The 19,134-nt window shown below is 43.4% G+C and overlaps 1 protein-coding gene across 2 annotated transcripts; it reads right to left on the bottom strand.

The window, feature by feature from the left end:
• Window positions 1–457: 457 nt before the first annotated feature.
• On the bottom strand, window positions 458–15,727 carry foxk2a (forkhead box K2a). Of its 2 annotated transcripts, none has more exons than XM_021575596.3 (9): window positions 15,240–15,727; window positions 12,658–12,852; window positions 10,414–10,564; window positions 9,591–9,737; window positions 9,093–9,286; window positions 2,767–2,969; window positions 2,411–2,671; window positions 2,107–2,301; window positions 458–1,953 (listed from the first exon to the last, which is right to left on the bottom strand). In XM_021575596.3, the coding sequence occupies exons 1-9, from the start codon at window positions 15,518–15,520 to the stop codon at window positions 1,742–1,744; spliced, it is 1,839 nt and encodes a 612-aa protein (XP_021431271.2). In that variant the 5' UTR covers window positions 15,521–15,727; the 3' UTR covers window positions 458–1,741. The 2 variants fall into 2 exon arrangements, with proteins under 2 accessions (XP_021431271.2, XP_021431272.2); XM_021575597.3 differs by having other exon boundaries at window positions 458–1,950; window positions 15,240–15,720.
• Between the last annotated feature and the right edge of the window lie 3,407 nt (window positions 15,728–19,134).

The following is a 19,134-nucleotide window of genomic DNA, read 5'->3' as shown; positions in this document are numbered from 1 at the left end:
CCCACACATCTGGCCTGTAGTAACTTCCTGGAACACTAAACTCCCAGGAATGCAGCTGCAGTGTCATGGTGACTCAATCAACAGCACGGTCCTCCCTACTTCCCTAGAACTAGATTAGTATTCCCTAATCTCAACACCAGGCAGAGATGTAAACTATCTGCTTAGCAGCTGTTTCTCTCCAGTGTTACAGAACATACCTTGGGCCCCTAAAGAACCACTGCATTAAGAGTTGAGGAATATACGATTTGGTGATGTTTCCAGCATTGTCACCCAGAGATGCCTTGCAAAAGGATGGTTGATCTCACTGTGGCTGGCTGCTGAAACTAACATCGCCGCCTCTTCGGGGCATCTCAGGTTGAAAACAATGTTCTTTGACTGCTTGACAAGGCAACAAACATTCCGTATCGGTCTCTGGGAATGAGAGCCAGAAATACACAGAGGCGGTACGACACAGGACGAAGGTTTAAATTAATTTATATATATATATATATATAAAAAAGAGAAAAAAAAAGCATTTTACTGAAGCAAAACAAACATCTATCACTTGTTTTTCCTCATGGAAACATAGAATACCATCTGAACAGAAACAGCCATTGATGACAAGGAGAACAGAAGAAAGGAGGGGAAGAAATAACTAATGAAAAGGGTAAGCGCAGCACTGTTCAGAATCATACAGTATAGCATTGATTCAGTCTTATTTTTCTTCAGTTATCTGCTCATGTACATTCTCTAAATTCAGTAACATGCAAGCATTGATGAAGCATACAGTCAAACACGCATGGAAATATACTTTTATCTTATAGGATATTTTGTTAAAATATGAAAAATCTAGATGTACAGCGATAAAGAAACGTAAGATTTTGACAACAGAAAAACAATTCACTCCATAGTGTTTTCTTGAAGGAAAAGGGGACTACATTCATTTCACTGAACAGAGTCCACGCCCCCCCCCCCCCCCCAAAAATACAGATGAGTAAGATGTTTTTGACCCCACTTCTAGTTTTTAGTATGGTTATTACTAAATAGATGTGTGTGCCTTGGGAAACGGGTGGTACACTCAAAGAAGATCCTAGGATTCAAGTGTATCTACTCACGACTGCATTAGATAGGTTGACATGAAGGCTAGCTGCCAGAGATATAGGGAATGGTTCCCCAAACACATTATTTTACAGAATACACTACTGTTAACTGTCTTAGGTAATTTCTTCCCCAAAATTAAGCGCTTGCCTATAATGCTGCCGGGACGATGCCATTGGCTACTTCCCTCTCTTGGGGGTGTGTCCTATGTGAAAAAAAAGGAACTTTCCAATCAGCAGTGGAAGGCTTGGTGATTCTGGTGGTCAAAGTCCAGAGGTCTGTTTTGATCTCATTTACATTTTTATAGACTTAATTTACATTTAAACGTTATCAAGACTTACTGTGCTTCACTTAAGGTTTAGTTGTCGTTTATCTCAAACAGGGTCACCTCTAACAACTTCTAATTTTCCTTTTTTGTCGTTGTTGCTTGTCCTTGTTTTGGGCTTTTATATTATTTTCTGCTTTTTCTACCAATGGGTGGGTGGTGGTCTGTCTACTACTCACACATACTGTAGTCCGGAGGTGGATCCATACCTCGTTTTCTTTTGGCACCTTGGAGTAGAGGATAAACGTGGTTTCGAGTGGGAGTCCGGTTGTGGGAGTGAGAACAGAGGGGGCGGGATAGTAGAATAGTAGAGCTCATTAAGGAGAGGGGTCAAGACCTCTACTTATCGCGAGCCTTTTCACTAACCCCATTGTCCCCGTCTCCGCTTGTGCACGAGTTGGTTACAACGGGGGCTATGCTCTCGCCCCCCTCCTCAGTTTTGACCCTCTTGGGTTCGGGGTGGTCGGCCAGCTCCCCGTTTTGCCTCTTGGTGGGCAGCGATGCAGAGGCCGAGGCATGAGCAGCCAACAGGTGGAGGGGGTTCACCACTGCTGAGAGAGGGGATAGAGAGGGAGTTTCACTACTGGATTCCTGGCAGGCCTGACATAAACAAGCAGTACGGAGTGAAAAGGCTGGTAAAGTAATTTTAATCTGCCATTTTTAAAGCTTCATGGGTGTTGGGTGCCATTTTGAAAATGTCTCACCTGTGTTAGCAGCAGTAGTGATGGGAACCAGGTGAGTCCCGTTCTGTGTGATGGCCTTGATAGGAAGCCGATGCTGGCCCAGGGGAGGTTGTTGCACGATGGTAACTGTTAGGGGTGTGGCCTGGGAGGTCTGGATTATGCGATTGGCCCCGCCTATAGAGGAAGTAGTGATGGCTGGAACAGACTCCACTTTGACTGGGAAAGAGCGACAAACACTTTGCAATATAAGACTACAAATCTTAATTTATAAAAGGGACTGTTACAGCAAAGAATGGAAAAATGTACTGTAAATCAGTCTCCCCACCTTTGACCCCATTGTGGTCTCCCCCTCCGTTCTCCTGCGGTTCTGTTTTCAGCGTAACAACTGAATTCTGTGTGGCAGCGACGGTAGCCATGGTGACCATCGGAATCTGTTGGAGTACGTGCACTGTCTGCATGATGGGGGCAGAGCTTACAGCTGTTGTCATGACAGGCGTTGCCATGGTGTAGGTAACAGGCTTCATTGTCGTCTGGGGCAACTGTCGCTGCATGGCGATCAGCACCGGCTGGCTGTTCAGGGGGGAGCCTGTCAGAAACAAGCGTCAGAGGTCAGACACGAAATGGAGTGGTCTACCACCCACCACCAGAGTTGAAAAAAAAAAAACTTCCAACATAACTCACCAGTAGCACTCTTAGCGAATTGGGCCTCCTGGATGACAGCTAGTTTGGGCTGTAGGGCAGTGGCCGTGGTGGGAGCTGTGGCCCGAGCTGGCTCTGGGTCCATGGGGACAGGGGAGCCCTCCCTGGATAGGCTTTCTGGGGTCTGCACACCACTGGAGTGGGCCGACAGCCCCCCTGTGTGGCTAGGAGAGGCCGGGGCACTCCTGAAGGGAAGACAGCAGGAAGACTATTAGAATGATGCAAACGTGAAAGTGTGTGCTGTCATCTGTGTGCGCATACCAATAAGAAACATCCTCCCCAGAGCCCATTGACTCATTTAGAGCTCAGTAGCCTTTGCAAGTTCCCCAGAAACCTGATGTTCCGGTTTTAGAGTTAAGGCGACACTACATATTTTTTTCAGTTTTTTGTCAAGACAAGCATCGAGGGGATCTGGTTTCAAATGTTTATTTTACACGTGGTATGTTAGGTTAAGAGCTCAGTGTCCCAGACAGACAAATCATTTAATCTACCTGCAGTGCCTAACTGAGCTCACAGGGGGCATGCCATTTCAAACTACAGTATACAGCGCCTTGCGAAAGTATTCGGCCCCCTTGAACTTTGCGACCTTTTACCACATTTCAGGCTTCAAACATAAAGATATAAAACTGTATTTTTTTGTGAAGAATCAACAACATGTGGGACACAATCATGAAGTGGAACGACATTTATTGGATATTTCAAACCTTTTTAACAAATCAAAAACTGAAAAATTGGGCGTGCAAAATTATTCAGCCCCTTTACTTTCAGTGCAGCAAACTCTCTCCAGAAGTTCAGTGAGGATCTCTGAATGATCCAATGTTGACCTAAATGACTAATGATGATAAATACAATCCACCTGTGTGTAATCAAGTCTCCGTATAAATGCACCTGCACTGTGATAGTCTCAGAGGTCCGTTAAAAGCGCAGAGAGCATCTTGAAGAACAAGGAACACACCAGGCAGGTCCGAGATACTGTTGTGAAGAAGTTTAAAGCCGGATTTGGATACAAAAAGATTTCCCAAGCTTTAAACATCCCAAGGAGCACTGTACAAGCGATAATATTGAAATGGAAGGAGTATCAGACCACTGCAAATCTACAAAGACCGGGCTGTCCCTCTAAACTTTCAGCTCATACAAGGAGAAGACTGATCAGAGATGCAGCCAAGAGGCTCTGGATGAACTGCAGAGATCTACAGCTGAGGTGGGAGACTCTGTCCATAGGACGACAATCAGTCGTATATTGCACAAATCTGGCCTTTATGGAAGAGTGGCAAGAAGAAAGCCATTTCTTAAAGATATCCATAAAAAGTGTCGTTTAAAGTTTGCCACAAGCCACCTGGGAGACACACCAAACATGTGGAAGAAGGTGCTCTGGTCAGATGAAACCAAAATTGAACTTTTTGGCAACAATGCAAAACATTATGTTTGGCGTAAAAGCAACACAGCTGAACACACCATCCCCACTGTCAAGCATGGTGGTGGCAGCATCATGGTTTGGGCCTGCTTTTCTTCAGCAGGGACAGGGAAGATGGTTAAAATTTATGGGAAGATGGATGGAGCCAAATACAGGACCATTCTGGAAGAAAACCTGAGGGAGTCTGCAAAAGACCTGAGACTGGGACGGAGATTTGTCTTCCAACAAGACAATGATCCAAAACATATAGCAAAATCGACAATGGAATGGTTCAAAAATAAACATATCCAGGTGTTAGAATGGCCAAGTCAAAGTCCAGACCTGAATCCAATCGAGAATCTGTGGAAAGAACTGAAAACTGCTGTTCACAAATGCTCTCCATCCAACCTCACTGAGCTCGAGCTGTTTTGCAAGGAGGAATGGGAAAAAATGTCAGTCTCTTGATGTGCAAAACTGATAGAGACATACCCCAAGCGACTTACAGCTGTAATCGCAGCAAAAGGTGGCGCTACAAAGTATTAACTTAAGGGGGCTGAATAATTTTGCACGCCCAATTTTTCAGTTTTTGATTTGTTAAAAAAGTTTGAAATATCCAATAAATGTCGTTCCACTTCATGATTGTGTCCCACTTGTTGTTGATTCTTCACAAAAAAATACAGTTTTATATCTTTATGTTTGAAGCCTGAAATGTGGCAAAAGGTCGCAAAGTTCAAGGGGGCCGAATACTTTCGCAAGGCACTGTATATACACACAGTGCATTTGTAAAGTATTCAGACCCTTTGACTTTTTGTTACGTTACAACCTTATTCTAAAATGGATTAAATCGCCCCCCCCTCAATCTACACACATTTCTTTAATGAGTCGGACAGGAAGGATATACTCAACACCCGAACAGGCCCTCATCCCCGTCATTCGCTGGAGAAAGAAACAGATTTCGTGGAAAGAGATCGGGGTGCCTTGTGAGGATCAGTGGCTAACCTGCCTTTGCCATCCGTATTGTCAGCTAACATTCAATCGCTGGAAAATAAATGGGACGAACTGAAAGCACGTATATCCTACCAACGGGACATTAACTGTAAATATTTTATGTTTCACAGAGTCATGGCTGAACGACGACTTTAAGAACATACAGCTGGAGGGTTATACCCGCCACCGGCAGGACAGAACAGCAGCCTCTGGTAAGACAAGGGGCGGGGCCTATGTATATTTGTAAACAACAGCTGGTGCACGATATCTAGGGAAGTCTCAAGGTTTTGCTCGCCTGAGGTAGCCATTAGACTCCTGAACATCTAATCAAATGGCTACTCAAACCATTTGCATTGCCCCCCCCTTCTACTCTCTTATCTATGCATAGTCACTTTAATAATTACCTACATGTACAGTTGAAGTCTCCGACTTTACATACACCTCAGCCAAATACATTTAAACTCCGTTTTTCACAATTCCTGACATTTTATCCTAGTAAACATTCCCTGTCTTAGGTCAGTTAGGATTACCACTTTATTTTAAGAATGTGAAATGTCAGAATAATAGTAGAGAATTATTTATTTTTAGCTTTTATTTCTTTCATCACATTCCTAGTGGGTCAGAAGTTTACAGACACTCAATTAGTATTTGGTAGCATTGCCTTTAAATTGTTTAACTTGGGTCAAATATTTCAGGTAGCCTTCCACAAGATTCCCCACATAAGTTGGGTGAATTTTGGCCCATTCCTCCTGACAGAGCTGGTGTAACTGAGTCAGGTTTGTAGACCAGTTTGCTCGCACACACTTTTTCAGTTCTGCCCACAAATTGTCTATAGGACTGAGGTCATGGCTTTGTGATGGCCACTCCAATACCTTGACTTTGTTGTCCTTAAGCCTTTTTGCAAGTATGCTTGGGGTCATTGTTCATTTGGAAGACCTATTTGCGACCAAGCTCTAACTTCCTGACTGATGTCTTGAGATGTCGCTTCAATATATCCACATAATCTATTTTTGTGAAGTGCACCAGTCCCTCCTGCAGCAAAGCACCCCCACAACATGATGCTGCCACCCCCGTGCTTCACGGTTGGGATGGTGTTCTTCGGCTTGCAAGCCTCCCCCTTTTCCCTCCAAACATAACGATGGTCATCATGGCCAAACAGTTGTTTTGTTTCATCAGACCAGAGGACACTTCTCCAGAAAGTACGATCTTTGTCCCCGTGTGCAGTTGCAAACCGTAGTCAGGCTTTTTTTTATTTGTACCTGTTTCCTCCAGCATCGTCACAAGGTCCTTTGCTGTTGTTCTGGGATTGATTTGCATTTCTTGCACCAAAGTACGTTCATCTCTAGGAGACAGAACGCACCTCCTTCCTGAGCGGTATGACGGCTGCGTGGTCCCATGGTGTTTATACTTGCGTACTAATGTTTGTACAGCAAAAGAGGCACTGAGTTTGAAGGAAGGCCTTGAAACACATCCACAGGAACACCTCCAATTGACTCAAATTATGTAAATTAGCCTATCAGAAGCTTCTAAAGCTATGACATAATTGTCTGGAATTTTTCAAGCTGTTTAAAGGCACAGTCAACTTAGTGTATGTAAACTTCTGACCCACTGGAATTGTGATACAGTGAATTATAAGTGAAATAATCTGTCTGTAAACAATTGTTGGAAAAATGACTTGCGTCATGCACAAAGTAGATGTCCTAACAGACTTGTTAACAATAAATTTGTGGAGTGGTTGAAAAACGAGTTTTAATGACTCCAACCTAAGTGTATGTAAACTTCTGACTTCAACTGTACATATTACCTTGACAGCAGTGCCCCCGCACATTGATTCTGTGCCAGTATCCCCTGTACATAACCCGCTATTGTTATTTACGGCTGCTCTTTAATTATTTGTTATTCTTCTTTTTGTATAGATATTTTCTTAACTGCATTGTTGGTTAAGGGCTTGTAAGTAAGCATTTCACTGTAAGGTCTACGTCGCATGTGACAAATCCAATTTGATTTGAAAATACCCCATAACGAGAAAGAAAAAACAGGTTTAGCCATTTTTGCAAATGTAAAAAATAAAGACCCTTTACTCAGTACTTTGCTGAGGCACCTTTGGCAGAGATTACAGCCTCCAGTCTTCTTGGATATGACTCTACAAGCTCGGCATACCTGTATTAGGGGAGTTTCTCCCATTCTTCTCTGCAGATCCTCAAGCTCTGTCAGGTTGGGTGGGGATCGTTGCTGTGCAGCTATTTTCAGGTCGCTGTCTTGGCTGTGTGCTTAGGGTCATTGTCCTGTTGGAAGGTGAACATTTGCCCCAGTCTGAGGTTCTGAGCGCTCTGGAGCAGGTTTTCATCAAGGATCTCTGTACTTCCGTTCACCTTTGCCTCGATCCTGACTACTCTCCCAGTGCCTGCCGTTGAAAAACATCCCTACAGCATGATGCTGCCACCACGTTTCACCGTAGGGATGGTGCCAGTTTTCCTCCAGACGTGATGCTTAGTATTCAGGCCAAAGAGTTCAAGCTTGGTTTCATCAGACCAGAGAATCTTGTTTCTCATGGTCTGAGAGTCCTTTAGGTGCCTTTCGGCAAACTCCAAGTGGGCTTTCATGTCTTTTACTGAGGATTGGCTTCCGTCTGCCCACTCTACCATAAAGGCCTGATTGGTAGAGTGCTGCAGAGATGGTTGTCCTTCTGGAAGGTTATCCCATCTCCACAGAGGAACTCTGGAGCTCTGTCAAAGTGACCATTGGGTTCTTAGTTACCCCCTTCACCAAGGCCCTTCTCCCCCGATTGCTCAGTTTGAGCAACTTTCTTCCATTAAAGAATGATGGAGACCTCTGTGTTATTGGGGACCTGCAATGCTGTAGAAATGTGTTGGTACCCTTCCCCAGATCTGTGCCTCGACTCAATCCTGTCTCGGAGGTCTACGGACAATTCCTTTGACCTCATGGCTTGTTTTTTTCTCTGACATGGACTATCAACTGTGGGACCTTAAAGACAGGTGTGTGCCTTTCCAAATCATGTTCAATCTAATGAATTTACCACAGGTGGACTCCAAGTTGTAAAAACATCTCAAGGATGATCAATGGAAACAGCATGCACCTGAGCTCAATTTTGAGTCTCATAGCAAAGGGTCTGAATACTTATGTAAATTAGGTACGTTTTTTAAAAATACATTTGTAAAATAAAAAAATACATTTCTAAAAACCTGGTTTTCGCTTTGTCATTATGGGGTATTGTATGTAGATTGAGGAAACAAATATATTTAATCAATTTTAGAATAAGGCTGTAACGTAACAAAATGCGGAAAAAGTGAAGGGGTCTGAATACTTTCCGAATGCACTGTATATGAGGGAAATATATACTGAGTGTATAAAACATTAGTAACACCTTCCTAATATTGAGTTGCACCCCCTTTTGCCCTCAGAACAGCCTCAATTCATCAGGGCATGGACTCTACAAGGTGTTGAAAGCATTCCACAGGGATGCTGGCCCATGTTGACTCCAATGCTTTCCACAGCTGTGTCCAGTTGGCTGGATGTCCTTTGGGTGGTGGACCATTCTTGATACACACAGGAAACTGTTGAGCGTGGAAAACCCCAAATGCGTTGCAGTTCTTCCCACACAAAATGGTAGGCCTGGCACCTACTACCATACATACCCCATTCAAAGGCACTTAAATACTTTGTCTTGCCCATTCACCCTCTGAATGGCACATGTGCACTATCCATGTCTCAAGGCTTAAAAATCCTTCTTTAACTTGTCTCCTTCCCTTCATCTACACTGATTGAAGTGGATTTAACAGGTGACAATCAACAAGGGGTCATAGCCTTCACCTGGTCAGTCTGTCATGGAAAGAGCAGGTGTTCCTAATGTTTTGTACACTCAGTGTACACGGAAATATCAGAGTATCTGAGTTATAGTGAGTATTACCTAGATGAGAGGGGCCCCAGCGGGGTCCTGAAGCAGGGTACCCCCCTTGCCCTGCGTTTCCTGAACGCCTGTTCACACAACTTGCTCTCTGATGAGGGGTCGATCCTCCAGAACGATCCCTTACCCGGTTCTTCCTGAGACCGAGCCACTTTGATGAAGTAGCGGTTCAGAGACAAGTTGTGACGGATCGAGTTCTAGAACACAAAAGAGAGAGACAGTATTCATTACTATGGAATGGTTATGGCGGATTGAGATTCTGGAACAAGACAGAAGTGAGAGCGAGAGAAACAATTAATCAGTTTCTGGAACACAAGGGAGGAAGACGTAAGCAATCGAGTTCAGTTCAAAAACACATGAACGAACGACTGTGATGGATAAAGTGAGACAGGATAACTTAAAAAGAAGCTTACTTCAAAAAAGAAGTTTACTTCGATGTCAGTTTGTCTCTCATTCTAAGAAATACCACAGCAGCATGAAATACAGGGTGGATTCACCAACCTGCCAGCCTTTGTCTGCGGTCCTGTAGTAGGGGTAGTTCTTGGTGATGTGTGTGTAAATCCCATTCAGAGTCAGCTGCTTGTCGGGGGCCATGGTGATGGCCTGGACTATTAGTTGGGCATAGGAATACGGTGGCTTGGAGTCATCCTGAGGACAGAACAAATGGTGAATTGGGCTTCATTTCATGCTACAGATATGGCAGCAGTTAGATTTTTTGTTATAATTGCATGTGCTTATCTGGGTCAATTTTTTTTTTAAATAAAAGGGGTTTGTTTTGTGGGAACTTGTGTGAGGAACATGAAACTGAAAACATGTTGGAAAACAAGTAGAGCCCCACCCTCCCCCTATTTTACTAGCATTCACCAGGGTTCCTCACTCAAGTTTATATTTTCCCGAATGTTTCAACAGACTTCAATGAGTAACCCACCCCAGAGAACCAAAACCAATCCAATGTGTTCCATCACCCTGGGCTCAGGGATGTATTCAAGAGGGTGCAACAGAACGTTGAGACAGAAACGTATTGGGTAGAACAGATACCACTGTGTCAGGTAGAACAGGGAATAGTTTAGCTCTTTTAGTCTTCTATTTGCCCCGTTCTGAACGCTTCACTTTGCCGACTCACCTCAGGACTAGGAGTGCATTTCAACTGTCTACTGAGGAATCCTCTTCTCATATATTTTCCTTCATCAGTACTGGTCTGGTCTCTCATTTAGCTTCCATTATACTACCTTGACTGATCTTCTCTTTTTCATATCAGTGTAAAGGAAAGGAGACAAGGAGAGGAAGCCACTTCAGATGCATCCCTGAGTTGCTGATGTCTCACCTTGGGGCTGTCTCCTCCCGAGCCGTCCTTGTCGTCTGTTTGGGAGTTCTCGTTGACGAGGTCAGCGGTCAGCACGCGGCCCATCCTATAGCCAGACAGCCCCGCCCCTCTGGGACTTGACGGACAGGAGTTTGGACAGGAGTTGGCGGCACTGTGGGGGACGAGAAACAATTTAAGTGAGACAGTGGGAGAGAGCATGGTAATCCTGCGATGGCACAAAAATGCAATATCTAATAAATAATGAAACATGTATAAAGAATGCAAAAACAAAGTGTTGGAGAAGAAAGTAAAAGTGCAATATGTGCCATGTAAAAAAGCTAACGTTTAAGTTCCTTGCTCAGAACACGAAAACATATGAAAGCTGGTGGTTACTTTTAACATGAATATCTTCAATATTCCCAGGTAAGAAGCTTTAGGTTGTAGTTATTATAGGACTATTTCTGTCTATACCATTTGTATGTCCTATACCTTCGACTATTGGATGTTCTTATAGGCACTATAGTATTGTCAGTGTAACAGTATAGCTTCCGTCCCTCTCCTCGCCCCTACCTGGGCTCGAACCAGGCACACGTCGACAACAGCCATCCTCGAAGCATCGTTACCCATCGCTCCACAAAAGCCGCGGCCCTTGCAGAGCATGGGGAACAACTACTTCAAGGTCTCAGAGCGAGAGACGTCACCTATTGAAAACGCTATTAGCGCGCACCCCGCTAACCATTTCACATCGGTTACATCAGCCTAATCTCGGGAGTTGATAGGCTTGAAGTCATAAACAGCTCAATGTTTGAAGCACAGCGAAGAGCTGCTGGCAAAGGCACAAAAGTGCTGTTTGAATTCATGCTTACGAGCCTGCTGCTGCCTGCTGCCTAAGCTCAGTCAGACTGCTCTATCAAATAATAGACTTAATTATAACACACAGAAATACGAGCCATAGGTCATTAATATGGTAAAATCCGGAAACTATAATTTTGAAAACAAAACGTTTATTATTTCAGTGAATACGGAACCGTTCCGTATTTTATCTAACGGGTGGCATCCATAAGTCTAAATATTGCTGTTACATTGCACAACTTTCAATGTTATGTCATAATTACGTAAAACTCTGGCAAATTAGTTCGCAACGAGCCAGACGTCCCAAACTGTTGCATATAACCTGACTCTGCGTGCAATAAACGCATGAGAAGTGACAATTTCCCTAGTTTAATATTGCCTGCTAACCTGGATTTCTTTTAACTAAATATGCAGGTTTAAAAATATATACTTCTGTGTATTGATTTTAAGAAACGCATTGATGTTTATGGTTAGGTACATTCGTGCAACGATTGTGCTTTTTACGCAAATGCACTTTTGTTAAATCATCCCCTGTTTGGTGAAGTTGGCTGTCTTTGTTGGGAAGAAATAGTCTTTACACAGTTCGCAACGAGCCAGGCGGCCCAAACTGCTGCATATACCCTGACTCTTGCACAGAACGCAAGAGACGTGACACAATTTCCCTAGTTAAAATACATTCATGTTGGCAGGCAATATTAACTAAATATGCAGGTTTAAAAAGATATACTTGTGTATTGATTTTAAGAAAGGGGTTGATGTTTATGGTTAGGTACACATTGTTGCAACAACAGTGCTTTTTTCACGAATGCGCTCGTTAAATCACCCGTTTGGCGAAGTAGGCTATGATTCAATGATAAATTAACAGGCACCGCATTGATTATATGCAATGCAGGACAAGCTATATAAACTAGTAATATCATCAACCATGTGTAGTTAACTAGTGATTATGTTTGATTGATTGTTTTTTTATAAGATACGATTAATGCTAGCTAGCACCTTACCTTGGCTCCTAGCTGCACTCGCATGACAGGGAGTCAGCCTGCCACACAGTCTCCTCGTGGAGTGCAATGTAATCGGCCGTGATCGGTGTCCAAAAATTCTGATTACCGATTGTTATGAAAACGGCCCTAATTAAAATCGGCCATTCCGATACATACATACATACATACATACATACATACATACATACATACACACCAGGAGTATTCAAATCTAAGCCTGGGGGTCCGGTACTGCTGGTTCTGTTCTACCTGATAATTAATTGCACCCACCAAGTGAGAAAGCTCTAAATCCGTCCCTGATTAGGGGGGGAAGAATAAAAATCAGCATTGGAACTCGCGTCGAGGTCCAGATTTGAATAACCATGCTATTTGCTCTGACCGTTTCATGGCTCCAACTTCACTCCAGTCTCACCTGAGGGTGCCAGTGGGTGAGGGCAGCGGGCTTATGAGGTGGGCGATGTTGTCTGGAATGTTGATGGTCAGCGGCGCCATCTGGTGCTGGACGGGCTTGACCGGTGACTCCGACACGTTCCTACGCTCCTTCTTATCGCTGGACAGGGCTGTGAACGTGATCTTGATGTTGGTGCTGGGGAACCGGAAACAGCACCTAGAGAACAAAGAGAGGGAGGGAGAGTCAGATAATATCAGTGCAGGCCATCCAGACTCACTCAACAATTGTGAGAATGTCTCTTTCATTATGCATATTGACTGCTACACACCAGCAGTGAAGCTATGGCCATCTTTGCACACAGTCAAAACAAGCAGCGCAGCTCTAATAAACCAATATGGGCCAGAAGAGTTAGCCATTAAACTGGGTTTATAAATGGATGGCCATCATGACACTTACATAACAGGTCTTATTATTACATGGGGGTATATTTGGACCATATCATCTGCTCTGGGACCAGCTGACTGGCCTGCTGTGACATAGGCCTAGTTGATATTTCAGACCTCATAGAATCAGAGTTGTAAACAGGTCTACTAATCAAGACTATTTCAAACCCCCTACTTCTACTGGCCATTTCCTACAGGGAACATTTGGAAAAGTTAGCAATTCAGCTTGATCTAGAAACCATACTGACGATAAAAGCATGAGGTAGGTATAGTTTGTTTCTACATGATGCTGCGCAAACATTGCAACACGTCCGACTTGAAATAATGCTGAGAATGAGCACGGCCCATCGCAAACGTACAGGTAACTAGCTGAAGGGCCTTCAGAAAGTATTCAAACCCCTTGACTTATTCCACATGTTGTTGTTACAGCTTGAATTCAAGATGGATAATAATCTATCTACACACAATACCCCATAATGGCAAAGTGAAAACATGTTTTTAGACATTTTTGAAAATTAAACACAGATATCAAATTGACATAAGTAGTCACACCCTTTTGCTATGACACTAACTTGAGCTCAGGTTCAAATCCACCTGTGGCCAATTCAATTGCTTGGACACGATTTAGAAAACAACACACCTGTCAATGTAAGGTCCCACAGTTGATAGTGCATGTCAGAGCAGAAAATATACCATTAAGTCCAAGGAACTGGCCGTAGAAAGATTTGTGATGTGGCATATATTTGGGGAAGGGTATAAAACTATTTATTGAGTGTTGAAAGTTTCCAAGAGCATAGTGGTCTCCATCATTGTGAAATGGAAAAAATATAGAACTACTCAGACTCTGCCTAGAGCTGGCTGTCTGACCAAACTGAGTAACCAGGCAAGAAGGACCTTGGTCAGGGAGGTGACCAAGAACTCAATGATCCCTCTGACAGAACTACAGTTCCTTGGCTGAGATGGGCTAACCTGCCAGAAGGACAACAGTCTCTATAGCACTTTACCAATCTGGGCTTTATGGGAGAGTGGCCACTCCCGAGCTGAGAAAAAGGTACATGACCACATGTGATGGGTTTGCAAAAAGACTCAGAGCATAAAGAAAAATATTCTGTGGTCTGATGAGACATGTAACGCTTTGGTCTGAATGCAAAGCTCTACATCTGGAAAAGGCACAGCTCATCACACCATCCCTCCCGTGAAGCATGGTGGTGGCGGCATCATGCTATGGGGATGCTTTTCAGCGGCATGGACTGGGAGACTGGTAAGGATAGAAGGAACAATGAATGGAGCCAAACAAATGCATATCCTTGATGAGAACCTGCATCAGTGCAAATGACATTTGACTAGGGTGAATATTTTACATTCCAACAGGACAGTGACCCCAAGCATACAGCCAAAGCAACACTTGAATGGCTTCAGAACAAGAATGTGAAAGTCCTTGAATGGCCCAGCCAAAGCCCGGCCTTTAATCCCATTAAATATGTTGAAAGACTTGAAGATTGCTGTTCAATACCACGCCCCATCTAATTTAACAGAGCTTGAGAACGTCTGCAAGAAAGAATGGGAGAAAATCCCCAAATCCAGATGTGCAAAGCTGATCCAGACATACCCAAGACGACTCAAAACTGTAATCACCACCAAAGGTGCTTCTACAAAGCATTGACTCAGGGGTGTGAATACTTATGTACACGAGATATTTCACTTTCAATACATTTGAAAACATTTTCACTTGGTCATTATGGGGTATCTAGATGGGTGACGGAAAAAATATTAATTTAATTCAGGATGTAACAACAATGTAGAATAAATCGAAGGGTTCGAATACGTTCTGAAGGCAACTGTACATATTCCCCCAAACACTGTGTTAGCAAGAGATATTCACACAAATATATGCACGCTTAGCAATTGTATTAATGTTAAATTACAACATTTTCAGGTTGTTTCGCGAAACAATTCTATGCAAAGAAAACAAGCGTTGCCAGTTGACATTAGCTAGCCGCTCACTAACGTTTGGTGGGGACAGGCGCCGTGTGTTGCTTGACACAACACGTGCGGCGGCGGGGGAACAAAACAATAACAAAGCGGAGGTCAGAATATAGTCACATAACGTAAACAAGCAGTTCTATCTCGACATAAAATGTAAAATACTACCCATCTTACATTCGTGGGAGCTGCAGAGGTGGAGCCCCTCGTCTCTGGAACACCCCATCCACAAACACCCCGTTTTTGCCGAGGCATCGGAGGTAGAATTCCCCGCTACCGGTGCCGTCTTCACCAGCCGTGAAAATTTCGAGGTGCCGGCGAGAGATGAAACTGGAGTGGCCCATGCTAACGTCCACCGAGCCCTGCGATGAGTTCCGTCCGATGGTCGCCGACCTCTTCTTCATCAGGTATTCGAATTCTCGGCCCTCAAGCCGGGCGACTGCCGACCCCATCGCCATCTTCTTGGGGGTTCTAATGTTGAGACTGTGTGCGGAAAAATAGAATTGGAGAGCACTTTAAATTTGGCAGAGTTGAGAATTTCAGAGATTTCGTAAAAGGGAATCCAATTTTAAACCGAGAATAATTTGGACAGGAACGTGCCAGATCGGGGACACAGCGGCTCCAACCCACCGCCGCGACAGAGAGAAAGAGAAGGGACAACAGCCAACCAAAGGAGGCCAAATGGGCGGAAAGGAGGTTACTGATGGCTCAACGATCCAATCACTTCAAAGATTGGGTAGGCAAATAAACCGTGCTTACCAATGACAATCACATATAAATACTGGTAAAAAACAGGGTTGATTGCACTGTAGGCTGACACGCAAATCGATGGCTGAATGTAAACTATGGTATCGGAAAATTACGGAATGGACGGAAGTTTTGTAAATGGGTAGTTGATATACAGTATTGCTAAAACAAAAGTTATAATAAATAAATAAACTTCTAAAATGGAATTAAAAAACATATAGTTGCAATAAATTATGTCTTAACTCAAAATATTGTGGCCACCGTGGATTTGAAATGTATATGCAATTTATGTCGGTGCTTTGAATTTGTCCTCTGGTGTGACTATAGCATCACTATAAATGTTAATATAAAGGTTTAATTATTCTCAAATAGAAAATACAAAATATTTTCACTCCTTATTAGTTACTTCTGTATTTAAAATCGATCTCACCTGCCCTCCTGGAAACCTACAGCACCCAATGTCACAGGAAGGCCTAAAAGATCACCAAGGACAACAACCACTCGAGCCATTGCCTGTTCACTCCCCCATCAAAGCTGGGACCTAGAGACAGAAGCTATTTTTCAATCTCAAGGCCACCAGACTGTTAAACAGCCATCACTAACACAGAGAGGCTGCAGCCTACATAAAGACTTGAAATCATTGGCCACTTTAATAAATTAATCACTAGTCACTTTAATAATGCCACTTTAATAATGTTTACATATCTTGCATTACTCATCCCATATGCACACTACCGTTCAAACGTTTGGGGTCACTTAGAAATGTCCTTGTTTTTTAAATAAAATCATTTTTTTCACTCCTATCTTAATCTTAGTCTGTTCAGACCATGTGCTCCATCAATGGCTTTTGTACTTCCCAGTGGCGACCCATCATTCAGGGCAGGTGGGAGCAGAGCCCCACCTTTTTAGCTAAAAAAAACAAAAAAACAATAACACATTTTTGTTAAACAATGCAAAAAATATATAAAAAACATTGAGTTAACAAATACAAACTTGGTCTCTGTTTTGATTTCTTGGGTAAGTCACCTCCAAAATGCAGGTGTTTCAGCCTAGCCTATTGGTTAACTATTTAACTAACTATTTAGCAGTCTTATAGCTTGGGGGTAGAAGCTGTTCAGGGTCCTGATGGTTTCAGACTTGGTGCATCAGTACCCCTTGCCATGCGGTAGCAGGGCGAACAGTCTCTGTCTTGGGTGGCTGGAGTCTTTGACAATCTTTAGGGCCTTCCTCTGACACTGCCTGGCATAGAGGTCCTGGATGGCAGAGAGCTCAGCCCCAGTGATGTACTGGGCTGCACGCACTACCCTCTGTAGCGCCTTGCGGTCGGATGCCAAGCAGTTGCCATATCAAGCAGTGATGCAGCCAGTCAAGATACTCTCAATGGTGCAGCTGTAGAACTTTGTTCAGGGGGTGTGCCGTGATGTGGCTTGAAGTGACTAGTGACATATTTAATGGACAGCGGTGGATTTTGAACACACAACTCAACCCTTCCCCCCCTTTTTCCCGGTTTGGGTTTGGTAAAGTTGTATGGGGTGAGGTAGGTCCTGATCAAAGTGCTCCTTCTTGGAACAGATGACTTCTTCTTGGACATTTTAAACATAATGAATTGACATCCTCTAGTAGTACTTTTTACTATTCTGTTGTTGGGTCACATGATTCAAATTCAAATAGTCGATCCTGCCGTGTCTTCTATGCAGCCGAGCAGCCTTTTAGTTTACAAATCGTAGTACCCACAATGCTTCAGGCGACTCGAAATGTTATGGAGGTCAAATACAAAGGTGTGGATATTAGAAATTAGCCTCGATATTCCATATTTAATAGCCTATTAATTCATAAAACGTGTAAATGGCCGACTTGACAAGGTGTCATCGTTAAATGCCCGGTGCTTAACTCTTTATGATTGCAACATGAACAAGCGTGTCGCATAGAGAACGTTCCATGTGGCATGCATGCGCTTTCGTTTATCGATGACATCATCACATAGTGGCGTTGCATTCAAGATCAAATCGGTCTCTAAACGTTTTACTGAAATGTACAAGTTGAGAAAACCAGCTGACTATCTTCTTTTGAATTTCACATTTACAAATCTATAGATACACATGATGTGGAGTCGAGTCAGTTTGCCCTTTTTATGTCACTGAAAATATATGTACACATGTATGTGTGTGCAGGGACGGGTACCTGTTCACATTCCTCTATAATTGTCTCTGCACTGCTGTGATCAAGAGGGGGTGGGGTGCATGCATCTCAATAGTCTACTAAATTAGTTGCTGTTTATAATCTCCTACTTCATTTGCACTGATTTGAAAACGAAGGAGTGAAAGCAGAACATTTGATGCTCTCAGATCTGCGCAAGTGAAGGAGGGGGTCATCAGGTGCAAGCAAACAGCTAGATGTTGTCCATTGCAGCAACTTCAGTCTGTTTTAGAGACAACATTGCCATCTAGTGTTTATAATGTATATAGTAGTGCATGTGGTGTCACTAAAGTCTACTTTCTTTGAGGGCCAGACTTGGAAAAAGACTGAACAAAGTATTTTATAGTGTGGAATAATTCACCTCTTATTTGCTAATATTATTCAGAACCATCACTTGTGTTTATAATGCAGTAAAGCATAAGCCAGGTGCTTGGCAAGGTCTGAGGTTTTGGCAGGGATCAATGAAACGGCATCACCACAGGGGACACCAGAGGGCCACAGAAGTGTCAACTGTTGGCAGAGTGGTGGGCTGTCTGTAGTCAGGTAGAACTGAATCCCAGCTCTCTTTGTTAACACGGACGTGCAACACGGTGTTAAGTTCTCTTGCCGCAGTGTGTTAGCACTTGATTCCGTGGTTGGCACCGGATATTGGAAAGACTCAGCGGTATACACATGCTTGGTGTGAACTGGAAACTTAACCCCAGGGGAACAATAGGGGCATTTCAACACCTGTGTGACATGTCAACTGCAGCCTTGATTCTGTGTAACTAGCCTCCAGAGATGAATTAATAATGCACGCCTGACACATTTACAAATTGCAGTTCAGCTAAACACAATGCCTAAGTGCCCTATGGCCATTATAAGCAAGCTGGGCCTTTATGGCACAGGAAGTAGAGGTATGTTGTCTTTGGCACTGTTAGGCTGAAGTGAAATACTTTTTAGAACATGGCCGTTGGTATTTACCATCAATATCCATCTACTTTTGTCATTTTTTCCCCCTCTCTTTCAGATGACAATCCCAAATGCCCCCCCCCCCCCCCCCCCCCAAAAAAAAAAAAAATTGTGGGTGAGCAGAAATGCTCTGCTTAATATCACCAAAGTAACATTTTCAATCTTATAAAATAGCTGA

Source organism: Oncorhynchus mykiss, chromosome 20 (assembly GCF_057628025.1).
Source record: "Oncorhynchus mykiss isolate SJ-2025 chromosome 20, ASM5762802v1, whole genome shotgun sequence".
NCBI lineage: Eukaryota > Metazoa > Chordata > Actinopteri > Salmoniformes > Salmonidae > Oncorhynchus > Oncorhynchus mykiss.
This window is presented reverse-complemented; position numbering and strand designations above follow the sequence as displayed.